At 45.3% G+C, this 18139-nt stretch overlaps 1 protein-coding gene across 1 annotated transcript in view; it reads right to left on the bottom strand.

Moving 5' to 3' along the window:
• The window catches only part of LOC135198582 (leucine-rich repeat and WD repeat-containing protein 1-like), a 178260-nt gene that overhangs the window by 131772 nt on the left and 28349 nt on the right, over window positions 1–18139 (bottom strand). The window contains exon 2 of the mRNA XM_064226299.1: window positions 11561–11641. Within this exon, the coding sequence (XP_064082369.1) occupies window positions 11561–11641 (81 nt within the window). The remainder of the gene's footprint in view (window positions 1–11560; window positions 11642–18139) is intronic.

Below are 18139 nucleotides of genomic sequence, written 5' to 3'. Positions count from 1 at the left end.
ACCGAAAACACGAGAACACATCCGACAAGAGGGTTACGTACACAATTTTAAGGATTGGTGCTTTCTCCTTTACCCAGAACCGTCTGTGCTGACACAAACGGACCTAACGAAAAAAATTTCTCATACGTAACTCGCACGTCTTTTAAATAATGGGATGCAAACACGTTGCATCTCCAATAAGTTGCGTCCAAAATGTTTTTGAGTGACATATTTCTTTGGAACGCCACAGAGGTTGCGATTGCCCTAACTTCGTGGGCTCTCACTCTTAAAAGATTAAAAGAATCATCTGAACAATTCTTATGAGCTTCCAAAATGACACTTCTAACAAAGAAGGCTAAGGCGTTCTTGGACATTGCTCTCTTGGGGTCTTTTACTGAGCACCAAAGACCTTTTGCGAACCCCCAACTGCTTCTTCCTGTCCAGATAAAATTTTAGAGCTCTAACGGGCAAAGGATCTTTCTGCCTCTCTGCCCACCAAACTAGAAAGTCCTTTCACTTCGAAGCTCCTGGGCCAGGGATTCGAAGGGTTTTCGTTTTTGGCAAGAAAGAGAGACTGAAATGAACAAATTGCAGAGTCTCCTTTGAAGCCAACTCTTGATTCAAGGGCGTGCAACTCACTGACCCTTTTTGCCGTTGCAAGAGACATCAGAAACAAACACTTTCTAGTGATGTTACGAAAAGAAGCAGTGTGTAGTGGTTCGAATTCTTCTGAGATAGAAAATTTAAGAACCACATCTAAGTTCCAGCTTGGAACCTTAGGTTCAAGTGACTTTGATGTTTCGAAGGAACGAATGAGGTCGTGCAAATCCTTATCATTCGTTAGATCAATCCCTTGTTTCTAAAGACTGTTTGCTGACAGCATACTCCTGTACCCCTTAATAGTCGGTACCGAGAGATGCGACTTTTCTCTAAGAAACAGAAGGAAATCCGCAATTTCGGTCACAGAGGTACTGGAAGAGGACAGCTTTCTTCGACCTGCACCAGTTTCTGAAAACTTCCCACTTCGATTGGTACACTCGCCTAGTAGATGATCTGCGGGCTCTAGCAATTGCGCTTGCTGCCTGGCAGAGAAAACCCTCTCGCTCTGACAAGTCTTTCGATAGTCGAAAGGCAGTCAGAGCAAGAGCGGGAGGGTAGATTTTGATTGGTACCTTCTCGAAGTGGGGTTGTTTGAGCAGATCTATTCTGTTTGGAAGAGATCTGGGGAAGTCCACCGTCCACTCCATCACCTCTGTGAACCAAATTTGAGCTGGCCAATACGGAGCAATCAGAGTCATTTTGGTTCCTTCGGATGCCACGAATTTTCTGACTACTTCCCCCAGTATCTTGAACGGGGGAAAAGCGTAAACGTCTATCCCTGACCAGTCCAGGAGGAAGGCGTCTGTTGCATATGCCCGGGGATCTTCCACCAGGCACAAAAATGTGTCTATCCTTTTGGAGAGGAATGTGGCGAAAAGATCTATTTGAGGCTTCCCCCAAGGAGCCAAAGGCTCTGACAGACTTCTGAGTGGAGTGTCCATTCTGTGGGGAAGGACCTGGAACCTCCTGCTCAATCTGTCCGCTCTCACATTCCTCTCCCCTTGGACAAACCTTGTTAGAAGAACTACCTTCCTTTGGTTCGCCCAAATCAAAAGATCTCTTGCTAGCTCGTACAGAGCGACAGAGTGCGTCCCTCCTTGTTTCTTGACATAAGCCAGAGCTGTCGTATTGTCTGAGTTTATCTGTACGACTTTGCCTCTGACTATGTGTTCGAAGCTCTTTAGCGCCAGGTGAATTGCTAAAAGCTCCTTGCAATTTATGTGCATGACACCTGTTCTGCCGACCAGGTGCCTGACACTTCTTGGGATCCCAATGTTGCCCCCCAGCCCGACTCCGAGGCGTCTGAGAACAATGTCAGGCTTGGGTTCCGTACTTGCAGGGACACTCTTTGTTTTCTTTTAAGGGGGAATCAACCACCACTTTAAATGATGTTTTATTTCCTCCGAGATTGGAAACGTGTCCGAGAGCTGTCCTGTCTTCCAACTCCAACTTCTCCTCAGGAAGAACTGAAGCGGACGAAGATGCAATCTTCCTAGGAGAAAGAAACTGTTCGAGCGCGGAAAGGGTCCCCAGAAGGCTCAGCCATTCCCTCGCTGAAGTGCGCTCTTTCCCTAAAAAGTTCGATACTGTGGCACAGCCTTTCTTTATTCTCTCTTGAGATGGAAAAACTCGAAAACCCCGAGAATCCATCTGAATCCCCAAGATAAACCCAACGTTCTGGCTGGGGATCATCTGAGACTTCTCGAGGTTCACGATCAATCCCAATGATTTTGTCAATTCCAGTGTTGTTGACAGGTCCTCCAAACACTGCTTTCGAGACCTGGCTCTGATGAGCCAGTCGTCCAGGTACAGGGAGACGTTTATCCCTTTCAAATGTAAATGTCTTGCTACATTTTTCATCACGTCCGTGAAGACTTGAGGAGCCGTGGAAAGGCCGAAACACAGGGCCCTGAACTGATAGATTCTTCCTTCGAACATAAATCGAAGGTACTTCCTCGACGAATGGTGGATCGGGATGTGGAAATATGCGTCCTGAAGGTCTAGGGACGCCATCCAATCCCCTTGCCGCAGAGCGCAAGGACTGAAGCAGACGTTTCCATGCTGAACTTCTGTTGTTCTACGAATTTGTTCAGCGCACTTACGTCCAGTACCGGTCTCCATCCCCCCGAGGCTTTTGCTACAAGAAACAAGCGATTGTAAAACCCCGGGGAGCTGCAATCCAGCACTAGCTCTATTGCTCTTTTGTCCCACATCTGTTCCACCATCTGACGAAGAGTATCCATCAGAACAGGGTCCTTGTATCTGGCGGACAATTCCCTCGGTGATGTTGTCAAGGGAGGAATGTCCTTGAATGGGATGCGACCCAGGATTCGCTCCTATGTCTTTCCCAGGCTTTCGCAAATGAATGTAACCTGGCTCCTACGGGTGTCTGGAGGACAGAACTCTCAACTTTCCTTTCTAAAGGGACGGAAGGAAGGACCTGCCCCTCTTTTCGGTGACTTCCTTCTGGCGATGGATCTAGTTGGAAGACCTCCTCGAAAGGGCTGCTGCTGAGCTGGATGAGCCATTTTCTTTTCCTCACTGGCCACAGGCCTATTCTTCCTTGAGGATTGTCTAAGAGATCCTGGTGGCCTTTTCAGTCAGAGAATGCGCAATCCTTCACCAACTGCGAGGGAAAAAGGTGTTCTGAGAGAGGCGCAAACAATAAGGCGGCTCTCTGCGAAGGAGAGACGGCCTTCGTGAGGAAAGCACTGTGAACGCCCTCTTCTTTAAAACTCCTGCACCAAAGAGGGAGCATACCTCAGCCGATCCATCCTGAACAGCCTTATCAATGCAGGTGAGGATGCTATTTAGGGTTTCTGGGTCCAGTTGTTCCTTTTCATGAGATTTCTTGGCCAGAACCCCAAGGGACCAATCTAAGAAGTTAAAAACTTCTAAAGTGTGAAAAAGTCCCTTGAGGAGGTGGTCCGTTTCCGAAAGCCCCCATGTTACTTTCGCTGCATTCAAGGCGTGTCTTCTCGATGAATCCACTAAACTCGAGAAGTCTGACTCAGCTGAAACGGACAGAGACAATCCCATATTCTCTCCCGTTTCGTACCAAATGCCTCTCCCCCTCCCTGTAAGTTTAGCGGGAGGCATACAAAAGACCGTCCTTCCTAACTCCTTCTTCTTCTTGAACCAGGAGTCAAGAGATTGAAGCGCCCTCCTCATAGATATAGCAGGCTTCATTTTTAGGAAAGAGGAAGACTTGTGCGTTTTCGTGCTCGAGAACAGAGAGCGTGGAGAAGGAGGAGCGGCTGGCGTTAACGAGTCTCCATATTCCTCTAATAGAAGGGACGAAGAACTTTTATAAGAAGATCCCTTCCTTCATTTCATCCTCCGAGGCATCTTCTGGGGTTCATAGCTCGGAAGGAGACGGCTCCCTTCTTCTTCTGACTCTTCCCTTACTCTCTTTCGAATGTCAGGCTCTTCATACGAGGAATGCGCCTGGTGCACAGCAGGAGTATCTCGCCTGGTAGGAGTAACGTGTTTGGAATACTCCTGGCGCTTGGCAGGCGCAGAGCGCCTCTAATACTCCTGGCTTTCTAGTAGGCGCATCTTGTTCAGAATATCTGGGACGCTGGAGGACCGGCCTGGGAGGAGTATTAAGTTCAGAATACTCCTGGCGCCTGGGAGGAGTATAAGCCTCGGAATACTCCTGGCGGCCTGGGAGGAGTATTAAGTTCAGAATACTCTGGCGCCTGGGAGGAGTATCGAGGCCCGACGACTCCTGGCGCCTGGTAGGAGTACGTCGCTCCAAATACTCCTGATCCTTAGAATGCGTCTGGTGTTTAGTAGGAGTATTGATTCCGGTAGGCGCTTTCCGTCTCACAAGCGCTCTACTCCTAACAGGATCTTCCTCTTCAGCTAACTCTTGACGCTTGGTTGAAGATCTTGCATGTTGTACTGCATACTGTGGCTCTTTGCGCCTACTCGGAGCCTGGCTCCTGGTTGGCGCCATACTCTTGACAGGAGTAACTTTCCTTTCTTACTTCTCTCCTGTCTACCGCATTGCTCCCCCCAGAGATGGCCGCTTGTGCGACAACTCCCCTGAAGAGGGTGCGTCGCGCCCGACAGGAGATTGGTATTTAGATCTTTTAATAGGAAGCCTATCATCCTTCTTACGAGTAGGCTCCTTATATAGAGTTCCTACTAACGAGGCTAATTGCTCTTGCATATTCATTAATATTTTCCTGGTTGAGGAATCTTTCGAATCAGGAGAGGGAGATCTGGAAGGCGCTCTAGGATCCCTTCCAGACCCAGAGTCTGAATGTATTCTCGCCTTCTTTATTACCGAAGGTGGCCGCTCCTTCTTCAGAGAAGCGCTCGGGACTAGATTGAGCTCATGCTCTTTCATACTCCTCTTCAAAGGCCGGGAAAGTTTCGACTCCTTCCATCCTCTTCTCGGAGAAGGCGAACTAGACGACGAAAAGCACTCTCGAAGGACGCTTTTCCTATAGCGGTCCTTGGCAGTATGTGATATGATCGATTCTGCCGAAGGGACGCCTGATCGTTGGGGATTCTCCACAACCCCCGTACGGCTTTCGACTTTCCTTCTCCTCCGGGCCAGGGAGCTTGGAAGAGGTCTAGGCCTGGGAGCGTCGCAGAGACGACCAGACGCCCCCTCCACTACACTGGGGACACTAATATCACTAGCGAACCACATTCACTTTCCTTACCTTCCAATGCTGCGACTTTTTCCCTGCATTTTCTGAAGGGAAGCTCTAAGTTCCGCTATTTCCGAAGCAGAACTAGAGGGATTAGTATTTTTGTGAACGGCTGAAACAGAATGGGCATGATTATCAGAGGAAGAAGCTACAGAACTAGATAGTAAATCATGAGATGTAGACATTCTGCGGGTTTTATAAGCCGCTTTCCTCTCTCTATCTTTCTCTAACTTCTTCAAGTAAGAAGTTAGATTCTTCCACTCTTGTGCACTCAATTTCTCACACTCGTTACACGTATTCTCATCGAGCATTCAACCATTCTACACCCACTACAAGTAGTATGAGGATCTACCGAAGCTTTCGGAATCCTCACCTTACAGCCCTCATTCACACACACTCTGAAACTAACACTAGAGTCAGACATATTCACGAATTCCAAAAAACCAAGTCCAAAAAAACAGTCCACGATAGCGAATTTGCCAAACAACGATCCAAGTACGTCACCAAATATCAGCGAGAGATGATCAAAAGCTTTGCGAAAAAACGAATTGATAGTCAGGAGGAAGTAGGGCAAAACAATGTTGATACCGCCGGCGACAGAGAGAATCTGGTTAGAAAACGGGAATAGTTCCTAGTCCTGCCACCCAGAGCAGGGCGGTAGATCACCTGACCTACCTGTAGCGAGTGCCGCGAAATTTGAATTTCTGTCGGGGACGACGGAGTCGATAGCTATGTATATATCTGCCAGGTAAGTTGAATGTATGAAAAGGATGCTTTATGTATAAGCTTACTGCATCAATCGTCCGACCATCCAGTGTAAGTTCGAGTCCTTTCCTCAACCCGAAGGAAGAGGAGTGGAAGGACGAGGTGGGGAGGGTGGAGAGGCCAGTCACTCTCGCATCCTTCTTTCCTCTAGAACTGCACACCATAGGCGAGATGCAACTTATCCTCTTGAAGGAGTTGGGTAAGCAAACACAACCTGCATGCATCCACCACTGGTCCAAGGAAATGAGGCTCCTAGGACCTGTGGGCTGGCCTGAAGGGAAAGATAAATAAATATGGTCGCAATGACCTTATCTATCTTCCTGTCCGACATATTCTTCGAAGTGATGACAAGTACCCATCCACTGGACTATCCAACTGCAAAGAAGTCTCTCATGGTCTCGTAATACTCGGAGAAAGACGTGTCATCGGACACTTCTGCATTGGCAGTCCACAACGGATAAAGACACCGACACTTCATGGTGGGTGTCGATCCTTATGGGTAAAGCAACACGCCAATAGGATAAAGTAATGACTGATCTGGATCAACCAATACAAAGTCCACAGCGTAGTTCATGAGGATCTCGGACTCTTCAACAGCTGCCGAATGACTGCACTCAGTGTGAGGTGAGCAGTCATGCATCCAAGACGTAGTCACATGACACTTGCCTTTTGAAGGGTTATGCCGAGAAACCATACAAATTGTCAATCTTGTTCGCCACCGATGTTGGGAGACGAGATGATGATTCTCTCAAGGCATGCGCCCATCAGACAATCGTCAATTACCTTCTAAGAGACCGAGGCCCCTGATGGCAAGACAGAAGTTCTCATAGTAGTTGAATATCAACTAAGGAAAAACAATACTATATGCCAGTGAAAGACTAAGGTGAATGAGGACCTACGTCTTCACAGCTGAATCGAGAGAAGTAAACTCTCAAGATTCTGAATGTAGAAAAAGTCCCGTCGACGACACCAACCAGTGAAGACGGCTTTAATCCCTGTAGTTTTACAGAGGACTGAAAACACTAAGCCGCTACAGTGGTACCTCGAGATACGAAAGGCTCAACTTACGAAAAACTTGAGATACGAAAGCTAATACAAAAAATTTTACGGCTCTACATACGAAAATTTTTCAAGATACGAAAGGTTGTTGCTGTAAAGTCCGAGATTCACCCGGACCACCGATAACAATTTTGAAACTCACGCGCCGCCAACTGAGTAGACTCGCCACCATCCTCCTGCTCTCCCATGAGATCCTTCTCTCCTATTGGTTAGCATCCTTCCCAGCATGCATCTACTACGTAGCAGCGTGCCTCGGCCACTCGTCCCAGCATCGTTATCGTACGCATGGGTATTCGTTCGTTCTAACGATTTTGTTTATTAACGTAAATTTGTTAGTCATTTCGTTGCAGTAAACGTACTTTATCGTGTTGTGTGAGAACTTTACTCTACTTATATGTAAATTACGTACAATATATACGTAGTCATGGGTCCCTAGAAAGTTGAAATTCACGGAAAGAAGAGGATGCTCACTTTGGAGACGAAGATGGAGATTATCAAGAAGTATGAAGCTGGTATGCGATTGAGTGTGATCGCCAAGGAATACGGCCGAAATCCGTCGACAATAGGCACCATCCTTAAGCAGAAGGATGTCATCAAAGCAGCTACACCTTCCAATGGCGTCACTATTTTGTCCAGCAAGAGGAGCCACGTGCACGATGAGATGTAAAGGCTTCTTCGTCTGAATAAAAGACAAAGAAATCGCTGGCGATACGATAACGGAGACAGCAATCTGCCACAAGGCCAGCACTATTTTCGGCGATTTGATTGCCCAGGCCAAAGACGACAGAGGAGAAGGGACATCAACGCCAACCGCAGAGTTCAAGGCTTCGCATGGGTGGTTCGAGAAATTCTGTAAACGGACTGGCATCCACTCGGTGGTGCGGCATGGGGAGGCTGCCAGCTCGGACACGAAAGCGGCCGAAGCCTTTAAAAAGACGTTCGACGAGATGATGACCAAGGAAGGCTACAGTTCTCAGCAAGTCTTCAACTGTGATGAGACTGGCCTTTTTTGGAAAAAAAAATGTCTCGTCGGACATACATCACGGAGGAAGAGAAGAAGCTACCCGGGCATAAGTTTATGAAAGACAGGCTTACGCACGCACTTTGTTCCAACGCCAGTGGGGATTGCAAGGTGAAGCCCCTACTGGTCTATCATTCCGAGACTCCTCGAGCTTTCAAGGCCCACAAGGTGCTTAAGGAGAAGCTTCCAGTGATGTGGAGGGCTAATGCAAAAGCCTGGGTAATGAGGCTTTTGTTCACAGAGTGGGTAAATCTGTTTCGGCCTGGCAGTGAAGAAATTCTTGGAAGAGAAGTGCCTCCCTCTGAAATGTCTGCTGGTGTTGGACAATGCCCCTGCCCACCCTCCTGGCCTCGAGGAAGATATCCTAGCGGGGTATTCCTTCATCAAGGTTCTTTATCTTCTGCCTAACACCACCCCTCTCCTCCAGCCCATGGACCAGCAAGTGATATCGAACTTTAAGAAGCTGTATACGAAACATCTTTGTTTCGACATCACCGATACCACAAACCTCACCTTGCGTGAATTTTGGAAGGAGCATTTTGATGTTGTCATATGCGTCCAACTCATTGACCAAGCTTGGCAGGAGGTTTCGAGGCGAACCTTGAATTCCTCGTGGAGGAAACTCTGGCCTGATGCCGTATCTGCCCGAGACTTCGAGGGATTCGACGTGGGCGAAGCCGGTGCTGCAGATTCAGAAACAGTTGACGATCCTGAAACTGTTTTGCAACCAGATCTTGACGAGATCGTTGCACTCGGCAAGTCCATGGGGCTGGTCGCCGACGAGGACGACATCAACAACCTTCTCGAGGAGTACCAAGAGGAGCTTACGATGGATGACCTGAAAGAGTTGGAGGCCATGCAACATAACGTCATTCAAGAGGAGTTCTCTAGCAGCGGCGAGAAGGACGACGACGACCCTATGACAACGACAGAAATTAAGGATGTTCTAGCTGCTTTCCATAAAGTGCAATTGTTTGTTGAAAAAAAAGACACCCCGAAAAGGCTTACACAGGTCGTATGCTTGCGCAGTTCGACGAGGCTTGCCTGAGTCGTTTCAGGAACATTGTGAAAAGTAGGCAGAAGCAATCTTCCTTGGATAGTTATTTTTTTAGAGAGGCCTTTAGTATTAGCAGGAGTAAGCAAAAAGGAAGAACCAAGTGATACTAATAAACAGAAAGTTGAAAGTGGTGATGAAGTTGAAATTTGTAAAAAAAAAAAAAAAAAAGTATGTAAAGTATAAAAAATTAAAAATCAAAAGAAGACAAAAAAGAATTTTTTATTTTAGTTTTTTGTAAAGTTAAGTATTACAGTTTTGTTAATGTGTTTCATAAAGTTTAGTTTATGTATGTTTTCCTTACATTTTTTTGTGTTTCGTAAAGTTAAGTGTACGTAAGTACGTACGTATCTGCCGTTTGTCCTCCTCCTCTGTCGCCACTTTCGGAGATAGCCTCACTCAAAAGGTAAGCTTCCACATTTACTACATGCGTACAGTATTTCTTGTATACCATGTACACTAATACACTTTATTTACAGGTAATTAGCAGTACATATCAAGTTAGGTATTGAATGGTCCAATTGTTGTAGTATTTCATTGTTTATAGGTCAATTTAGCTTTATCATGAAATTTACTGGGTGTTTTTGGAGGGCTTGGAACGGATTAGCAATTTTACATGTAAAATGCGTCAAGATACGGAAAAACTCATGATATGAAGGACGCCTCGGAACGGATAAATTTCGTATCTCGAGGTACCAACTGTTTGTATGTATGTATGTATGTATGACAGTAATACTTTGGGTTACGAACCGATTTAGTATACGAATTTTTTAACTTACGAAGTGACGACCTCATTCTGGAATACGAATTTCGCTTGGAATACGAATGCGCGAATTTCCATCATGGGAGGCCGCCTGATTTGTTTACATCGGATGAGCGTGGGATCTGCGAACGCATTTTTTTTCGGCCAAAACTTAACGCCTGCTTTGTTTACATCGGATGAGCGTGGGATCTGCGAACGCATTTTTTCGGCCAAAACTTAACGAGGGTCACGTGACTCCTCCTACGCATCCCTTGACCCTTTTTAAACCATAACTCTTTCAATATCTCGCTGGCGGTAAGATTGAACGCATCTGTCGTGATACGCTCCGTAATAGTGCTTATACATTACTATTACCCAAATACTAAAAGGACAATGGCTCCCAAGATGACGAAGGCAAGCAGCAAGAAGGAAAGCATAAGAAAGAAGGAGATGATTACAGTCGAAATGGAGAAGGAAATTATCCAAATGCATGATAAAGGCGAGTGCGTGAAAGACATTGCAGCATTCTTCAAGCGGTCGCAATCAACGATCTGCACTATTTTGAAGAAAAAGGAAGAAATTAAAGCCAGTAAAGCATCAAAAGGTGTCACAGTATTGACGAAACAACGGCCTTATATTCTCGACGATGTAGAAAATTTGCTCATAGAAAAATATTTTTTCAAAAATTGTGAAAGACAACATAGTGTTGCGTAAGCGTAAATTAGTGATCGTAGTGAATGGTGCTCTCTAGAGAAAGAACCAGAAAGTCTTCCAGAAGGTTCACGGAGGGAGATTTCCCCCCCAAGCCCCTAAAACCCTTCTCCTCCTCACATTCCCCTCCTCCCGTCTCCGTCAAGCCAGCAGCCACACTCGCCAAAGGTAAAGTTCAGGTTTTACTGTGCATGCATATTAAATCTAGTGTTTATATTTAATTTCATTCTTCAATTTTATAATTTTATGTAATTCCTACACGAATTTTCAACCTTAGTGAACAAAAATAAATGGAAAAATATGAATTGAAATGGTTATTCATGGTCGGGTGGAACGCATTATTTGCTTTTTATAACATTCTTATGGGAAAATCCATTTGGTTACGAATTTTTTAGGTTACGAAGCAGGTTCTGGAACGGATTAAATTCGTAACCCAAGTATTACTGTTACTGTATGTCTGTATGTATGTGATGTATGATATGTATGGTTAATAATATGTTATGTAATGTATGTATATATGTATGATATATATATATATATATATATATATATATATATATATATATATATATATATATATATATATATATATTATATATATATATATATATATATATATATAATATATATATATATATATATATATCATCCAACCTATCCATGAAATTTTTGCGGCGCCCTTGGGGGACAGTCGTGGCGCAGAAGGGCGCTGCGGCGCACAGGTTGAGAATCACTGATATAAGCTAATACAGCTTAATGTGATGTCAACTTTTATGACATAAACTGTATAAGGTTTGAAAATTATTGTTTTTAGCTTTGTCATATTAAATTTTCTTCTTACCTGAATGAAGAAAACTGGTATGATTTTAAGTAGGACAATTACTCCTTATATCCAAAGTAATGTAAAGAACATAGTCATCTTACATCTCTTTAATATAAACAAACCCACATTCAATAATTACCTTGCCTCCCTGTTTCAATCGTTTGTTTGCAGTGCCACCACCCTTCGCACCTCTCTTTTCCTCTGTCATGGTGATCAGATCCTGTTACAAAATAGAGTAGCCATTATAATGTAAAAACATCTTAAAATGCAATGCAAGAAAAAAATGCTATATTTTATACTATTTACATCCATTTTACCAACAGACCCAATAAATGTGCAGATCCAAAGCACATAAAGCAATCTGCAGTCAGTACAGTTTTCATCATTTATCTGCTAAATAAAGGATGTACCTTAATGCAAAAAACTCCCAAAGTATTTGCCACTTCACAGACCTACATAAAAGGTTTATCAGCTCTTATTGCCCTCCTACACACGTGTCAAACTGTACCTACAACATATTGCCAGAGAAAGTTAAAGCCAAATATTCTGAAAGGGCAAGAGCATATATGAAAGCTATAACCTAACTTCTCTCAGCTGGACCCTTGCATCAGTTAACTTTGGTGTCAGTCTGGGTTTTTATGAGAAAAAAAAATTGTCTGAGTTTCATTAGTTTTCTCTTAAATCATCATTAAACTTTCCTAGTTTTAGCTCCTGTAATATTTCTCTAGTTTAAGCTACTAAAATTAGCTGTGGTAGGCTGCTCAAGCTCTAGTATGCCAATTCTCAGAAACAAGACTCATTTTTACAGTAAACTGGGAGGTTTTCTGCACTGTCCTGGAATGAGAACAGCTGTCAAATACTGGCTGTTATCTGCAGCCTTGCTTATTACTTCTCTGGCTATGCGACATAGTCTAACAGTATGAACTACTAGGATGTTCCCTTAATCATATTTAAAAAAATGATATTGTTATGATACAATAAAGTTTTATACATACTTACCTGCAGATATATACTTAGCTTTAGACTCCGTCGTCCCGACAGAAATTTAAATTTCGCGCCACACGCTACAGGTAGGTCAGGTGATCTACCGTCCTGCCGCTGGGTGGCAGGAATAGGAACCATTCCCGTTTTCTATCAGATTCTTTCTCTCTACCACCTGTCTCCTGCGGGAGGTGGGTGGGAGCCATTAATTGTATATCTGCAGGTAAGTAGTATGTATAAAACTTTATTGTATCATAACAATATCATTTTTATACATTCAACTTACCTGTCAGATATATACTTAGCTGATTGGCACCCTCGGTGGTGGTAAGAGACAGCTAAATACTGAAATAGACAGGTAAACAACATATGTTGTAGGTAAAAATAAAACCCTTGGTTCCTACCTGATTAAGCGGAAGACTTCGTGGCTACTGCCCAGGAGTCTGCTTCGCTTCAAGAGCCTCAGCGAGATAGTGATCTATGGCTAAGAGATCTTGTGGGTCTGCCAATGGGGTCTTATCCACTTACTCGGCAGAGCCTAAATGGCCTTTGTCAATGGGTGCTAATCCACTAATATGACAATACACCTGCTTTAAAAGCATATACGAGGAGCAAAAAACATACATCCCGACCACCTGATCCTAACACCTGTGTTAGTTCTAAAGATTGTAAGGAGTATCCCAACTCCTGACAACAACCCAAAAACTCAACACCACCATATACGCACACACACAAGTACCAAAAAAAATTTTGTACACCCTTATTTGTCGGATATTCCTCAGTTCCTTCTGACAAAAAGCAACGGTCGCCTGTGCGACGCCTAGTGCCTTTGACAGTCGAAAACCAAGAACATCTCTAACTATAGGATTTACGTACATACACAAAAATTAAGGATCAGTGTTTGCTCCAAGCCCCAGGCACCGTATCCGCTGACACAAACTGACCGAGAGAGAAGCACTTCTCATAAGTTACCCTGACATCCTTCAGGTAATGAGATGCAAAAACTGAATTGCATCTCCAATATGTCGCTTCGAGAATATTCTTCAGCGACATATTCCTTTGAAAGGCTAGAGACGTAGCGCAACCGCTCGAACTTCATGAGCTTTAACTCTAAGAAGTTTGAAGGAGTCATCTGGACAATCATTGTGAGCCTCAGTAATCACACTTCTTACAAAGAAGGCTAAGGCGTTCTTAGACATGGGTCTTTTAGGATCCTTTACAGAACACCATAGACCCTGTTTGACAACCGCTTCCCAGACTGCTTCTTTTACTCAGGTAATATTTAAGGGCTCTGACCGGGCAAAGGGACCTCTCAATTTCTTTGCCTACTAGGTTTTGACAGGTCCCTTAACTTCAAAGCTCCCTGGGCCAGGCTGTTGAAGGATTTTCATTTTTCGCCAGAAATAAAGTCTGGAACGAACAATGGCAGCCTCTCCTTTTAAAACCAACCCTAGAATCAAGAGCGTGTATCTCGCTCGTTCTTTTGCTGTAGCGAGAGACAAACAGGAATAAACATTTTCTTGTAATGTCTCTGAAGGAGGCAAGGTGTGGAGGTTCGAACCGCTTCGAGGTTAGAAATTTTAGGACTACGTCCAGATTCCAGCTCGGGGTTCTAGGAGTATTGATTTTTAAAGTCTCGAAAGACCGGATCAGATCATGAAGATCCTTTTATTATCAGCTATTCTAGCCTCTGTTCCTGAAACAGCTGAAAGCATACTCCTGTACCCTTTTATAGTGGATACGGAAAGATGCGATTCCTCCCTCAAGAAAAGAAGGAAATCTGCAATGTTGTTCACAGAGGTATTGGAGGAGGACAGCTTCTTCGATTTACAATATCTCCTAAAGACTTCCCACTTCGATTGATAGACTCGTATAGTCGAAGGTCTACGGGCTCTAGCGAAATAGCTTTACAGCTTTTTGAGAAAAGCCTCTCGCTCTGACGAGTCTTTTGCGATAGTCGAAAGGCAGTCAGAGCGAGAGCGGGGAGGTTTTGATGATACCTCTCGAAGTGGGGTTGTCTGAGCAGATCTGCTCTGTTTGGAAGAGATCTGGGGAAGTCCACCGTCCATTCCAGTACCTCTGTGAACCAATCTTGAGCTGGCCAATATGGGGATATTAGAGTCATGCGCATCCCCTTTGAGGCCACGAATTTTCTGATTACTTCGCCCAGAATTTTGAATGGGGGAAAGGCGTATGCATCGAGGCCCGACCAATCTAGTAGAAGGGCGTCGACAGCGAATGCTCTCGGATCTTCTACTGAAGAGCAGAAGATGTCTATCCTTTTGGAGAGGAACGTGGCAAACAGGTCTATGTGAGGTCTCCCCCATAGAGCCCAAAGACGTCGACAGACCTCTGAGTGGAGGGTCCGCTCTGTGGGAAGGACCTGGTTCCTCCTGCTCAGTCTGTCTGCTCCCACGTTCCTCTCTCCTTGGACAAATCTCATGAGGAGGATGATGTTTCTCTCCTTTGCCCAAACTAAGAGATCCCTCGCCAGTTCGAAGAGGGAGAACGAATGAGTCCCGCCTTGCTTTCGAATGTATGCCAGAGCGGTGGTGTTGTCCGAGTTGACCTGGACCACCCCGTCTCTGACTATTGATTCGAAGTACTTGAGGGCAAGGGTGTATGGCTATCAATTCTTTGCAGTTGTGTGCCATAACATCTGCTCTTTCGTCCAGGTGCCTGACACTTCTCTTGTTCTAGCGTCGCACCCCATCCCGTTTCCGAAGCGTCTGAATACAACACTTGGTTTGGGTTCGGCATGGATAAGGACACTCCCTCGTTCTTTTTGAGAGGCGCTAACCACCATCTCAAGTGATTCTTTACCTCGAGAGGTATCTGGAACGAGTCCGAAAGTTGTCCTGCTCCAGTTCCATACTTTCTTTAAGAAGAATTGCAGGGGCGAATATGAAGTCTCCCTAGGGGGAAGAACTGTTCCAGTGAGGAAAGAGTTCCTAGAAGGCTCAACCATTCCCTCGCTGAACTTTGTTCTCTCCCTAAGTAGTTTGAGACTTTCATAAAGCCTCGTATGAGTCTTTCCTGCGAAGGAAAACTCGAAAACCCCGAGAATCCATCTGAATCCCCAGATAACCAGGTTCTGGCTGGGGATCATCTGAGACTTCTCGAGGTTCACGAGTAATCCTAGAGATCGAATCATGTCTAAGGTCGTTTTTAGGTCCTCCAAACACTGTGTTTCTGATCTGGCCCTGATTAGCCAGTCGTCTAAGTAAAGGGAGATTTTTGTTCCCTTTAAATGAAGCCACTTCGCTACATTCTTCATTAGGTTCGTAAAAACCTGAGGAGCTGTGGATAGGCCGAAAAACAAGGCCCTGAACTGAAAAATCTTCCCCTTCATTACGAAACGAAGGTACTTCTTTGACGAGGGATGAATGGGAACATGGAAGTAGGCGTCTTGTAAGTCCAGGGAGACCATCCAATCTCCTGGACGTAAGGCCGACATCACCGATGCAGAAGTCTCCATACGGAACTTCTCCTTTTCTACAAATCGGTTCAGAGCACTTACATCCAGAACCGGTCTCCACCCTCCGGAAGCCTTCGGGACTAGAAAAAGGCGGTTGTAAAATCCCGGAGAGTGGATCTAGCACCGGCTCGATGGCTCCCTTGTTCCACATTTCCTCTACCATCTGAAGGGAGCGTGTTTCTCAGCACAGGGTCTTTGTAATGAGCTGACAGTTCCCGAGGAGTTGAAGTCAGGGGAGGTCTGTCCCTGAAGGGGATGCGATATCCCTTCCTCAGAACCGACATCGACCAAGGGTCGGCTCCTCTCTTTGCCCAGGCTTCCGAGTATTCCAGTAGCCTGGCGCCCACTAGTGTTTGGAGGTTCTGCATGCTATTTTCCCTTCTTAAAGGGACGGAAGGCTGATCTTCCTCGCCTGTCGGAAGTCTTCCTTTTGAAGGGGGGTCGTGTCTTGGGACCTCCACGAAAGGGCTGTTGAAACGGATGTGAGACTTTCTTAGCAGCCGTCGTAACCGTTCTGTTCTTCTTTGCCGATTGGACAAGAAGGTCTTGTGTCGCCTTCTCAGTAAGTGAGTGGGATATTTCCTTCACTAACTGAGAAGGGAACAGATGTTCAGATAAAGGAGCGAACAGTAAGGCAGTTCTCTGAGAAGGAGAAACAGCCTTGGTCAGAAAAGAACCAAAAACCGCTCTTTTTTTAGTATCCCTGTTCCAAAGAGGGAAGATACTTCTCCAGAACCATCCTGGACCGCCTTATCAATACAGGCCAGAATGCTATGAAGCACTTTTGGGCTAAGACTTTCCGATTCTTAAGACTTCTTAGAAATTACCCCAAGGGACCAGTCTAAGAAATTAAATACTTCCAGCACGTGGAAGAGTCCCTTGAGGAGATGATCCAAATCAGACATGCTCCAAGTAGATCGTGCAGAGGATAAGGCTTGTCTCCTAGAAGAGTCTACCAGACTCTAGAAATCCGACTCCGCAGAAGCAGGAAGAGACAGGCCCATATTCTCTCCTGTTTCGTACCAAATGCCTCTTCTACCTGTCAGTCTGGAGGGAGGCATACAGAAGACAGTCTTTCCTAATTCTTTCTTGGAATTCATCCAAGAACCGAGAGATTGGAGAGCCTTCTTCATTGAAATGGCCGGTTTCATTTTCAAGAAGGCAGAGGACTTATATGGCTTATTGCTAGAATAGAGAGACCGAGGAGAAGGCGGTGCGGCAGGGCTCAGCGACTCTCCGTATTCCTGGAGCAGAAGTGCGGATAAAGTCTTATAATTCGACAGTCCTTCATTAGCTGGGGCTTCGTCTTCCGAGATATCCTCTAGCTCGAGCCCAGCTGAAGGAGAACGATCTCTTGCAACGGACAAACGCTACGTAGGTCGCACATATTCTGAATTAGGAGAGCCTCTATTCAGGGAAGGACTGGCGGAAAAAGACTCTCTACGTTCTTTTGTAAGAGAGCTGGAAGTCCTTTCTATTCTCTTACATGATATCACCGATCTTTCCTTCTGAAGTCCCAGAGAGGAAGATCGCTTCCGAGGAGAAGAACTCTTGGAAGGCGATTTTAGCCTGGAAGGTTCCGCATGTCTGAAACGTTCCGCTTTTGTAGAAAGTTCTTCGCGCTTGGAGAGTTCCTCTTGTGCGGAAAAATCCGCTCGTCTTGAAAGTTCCGCTCGTTTGGACTGTTCCACTCTTTCGGAAAAAGATTCCCGCTTGGAAAGTCCCAAGTGTCTTAAAGGCGATCCGCGCTTTGAAGTTCCCACTTGTTCGGAAGGATCCGAGCGCTTGGAAAATTCCGCTTGAGTGGAAGGCGAATAATGTCTGGAAGCTTTTGTGCGTCTGGAAGGTTCCGCCTGTGCGGAAGGTTCCGTGCGCCTGGAAAGTTTGGAACGTTCGGAATGTTCCACTCGCCTGGAAGATTCTGCGCGCCTGGATAGTTCCGCGCGTCTTATGGAAAGTTCTTCCACGGGTAAGGAGAGTTCGGAACGTCCGTGATGTTCCGAGCGCTTGGAAGGAAACTCGTATTTGGCACGTTCTGTTATCGTAGAATATTCCGTGTGTCTGACCAGTCCCGAGCGCCTAATAGGCTCCTCACCTTTAGAAGGTGCCTCTTGCTCGGAAAAATCCATGGAAAGGTCCTTCAGTTCATCTACTTCTTCGTTCCTGGACATTTGTGTTAATTTTGAAGGAGCCTTACGACTATAAAACTCTTCTCTACTCTACTCTCTCCCGGAAAGTTCTCCTTGCCTGGAAAGGGCT

This window comes from Macrobrachium nipponense, chromosome 22 (genome assembly GCF_015104395.2).
Source record: "Macrobrachium nipponense isolate FS-2020 chromosome 22, ASM1510439v2, whole genome shotgun sequence".
In the NCBI taxonomy this organism is placed as follows: Eukaryota; Metazoa; Arthropoda; class Malacostraca; order Decapoda; family Palaemonidae; genus Macrobrachium; species Macrobrachium nipponense.
The sequence above is the reverse complement of the archived record's forward strand: the minus strand, read 5'-3'. Positions and strand labels throughout refer to the sequence as shown.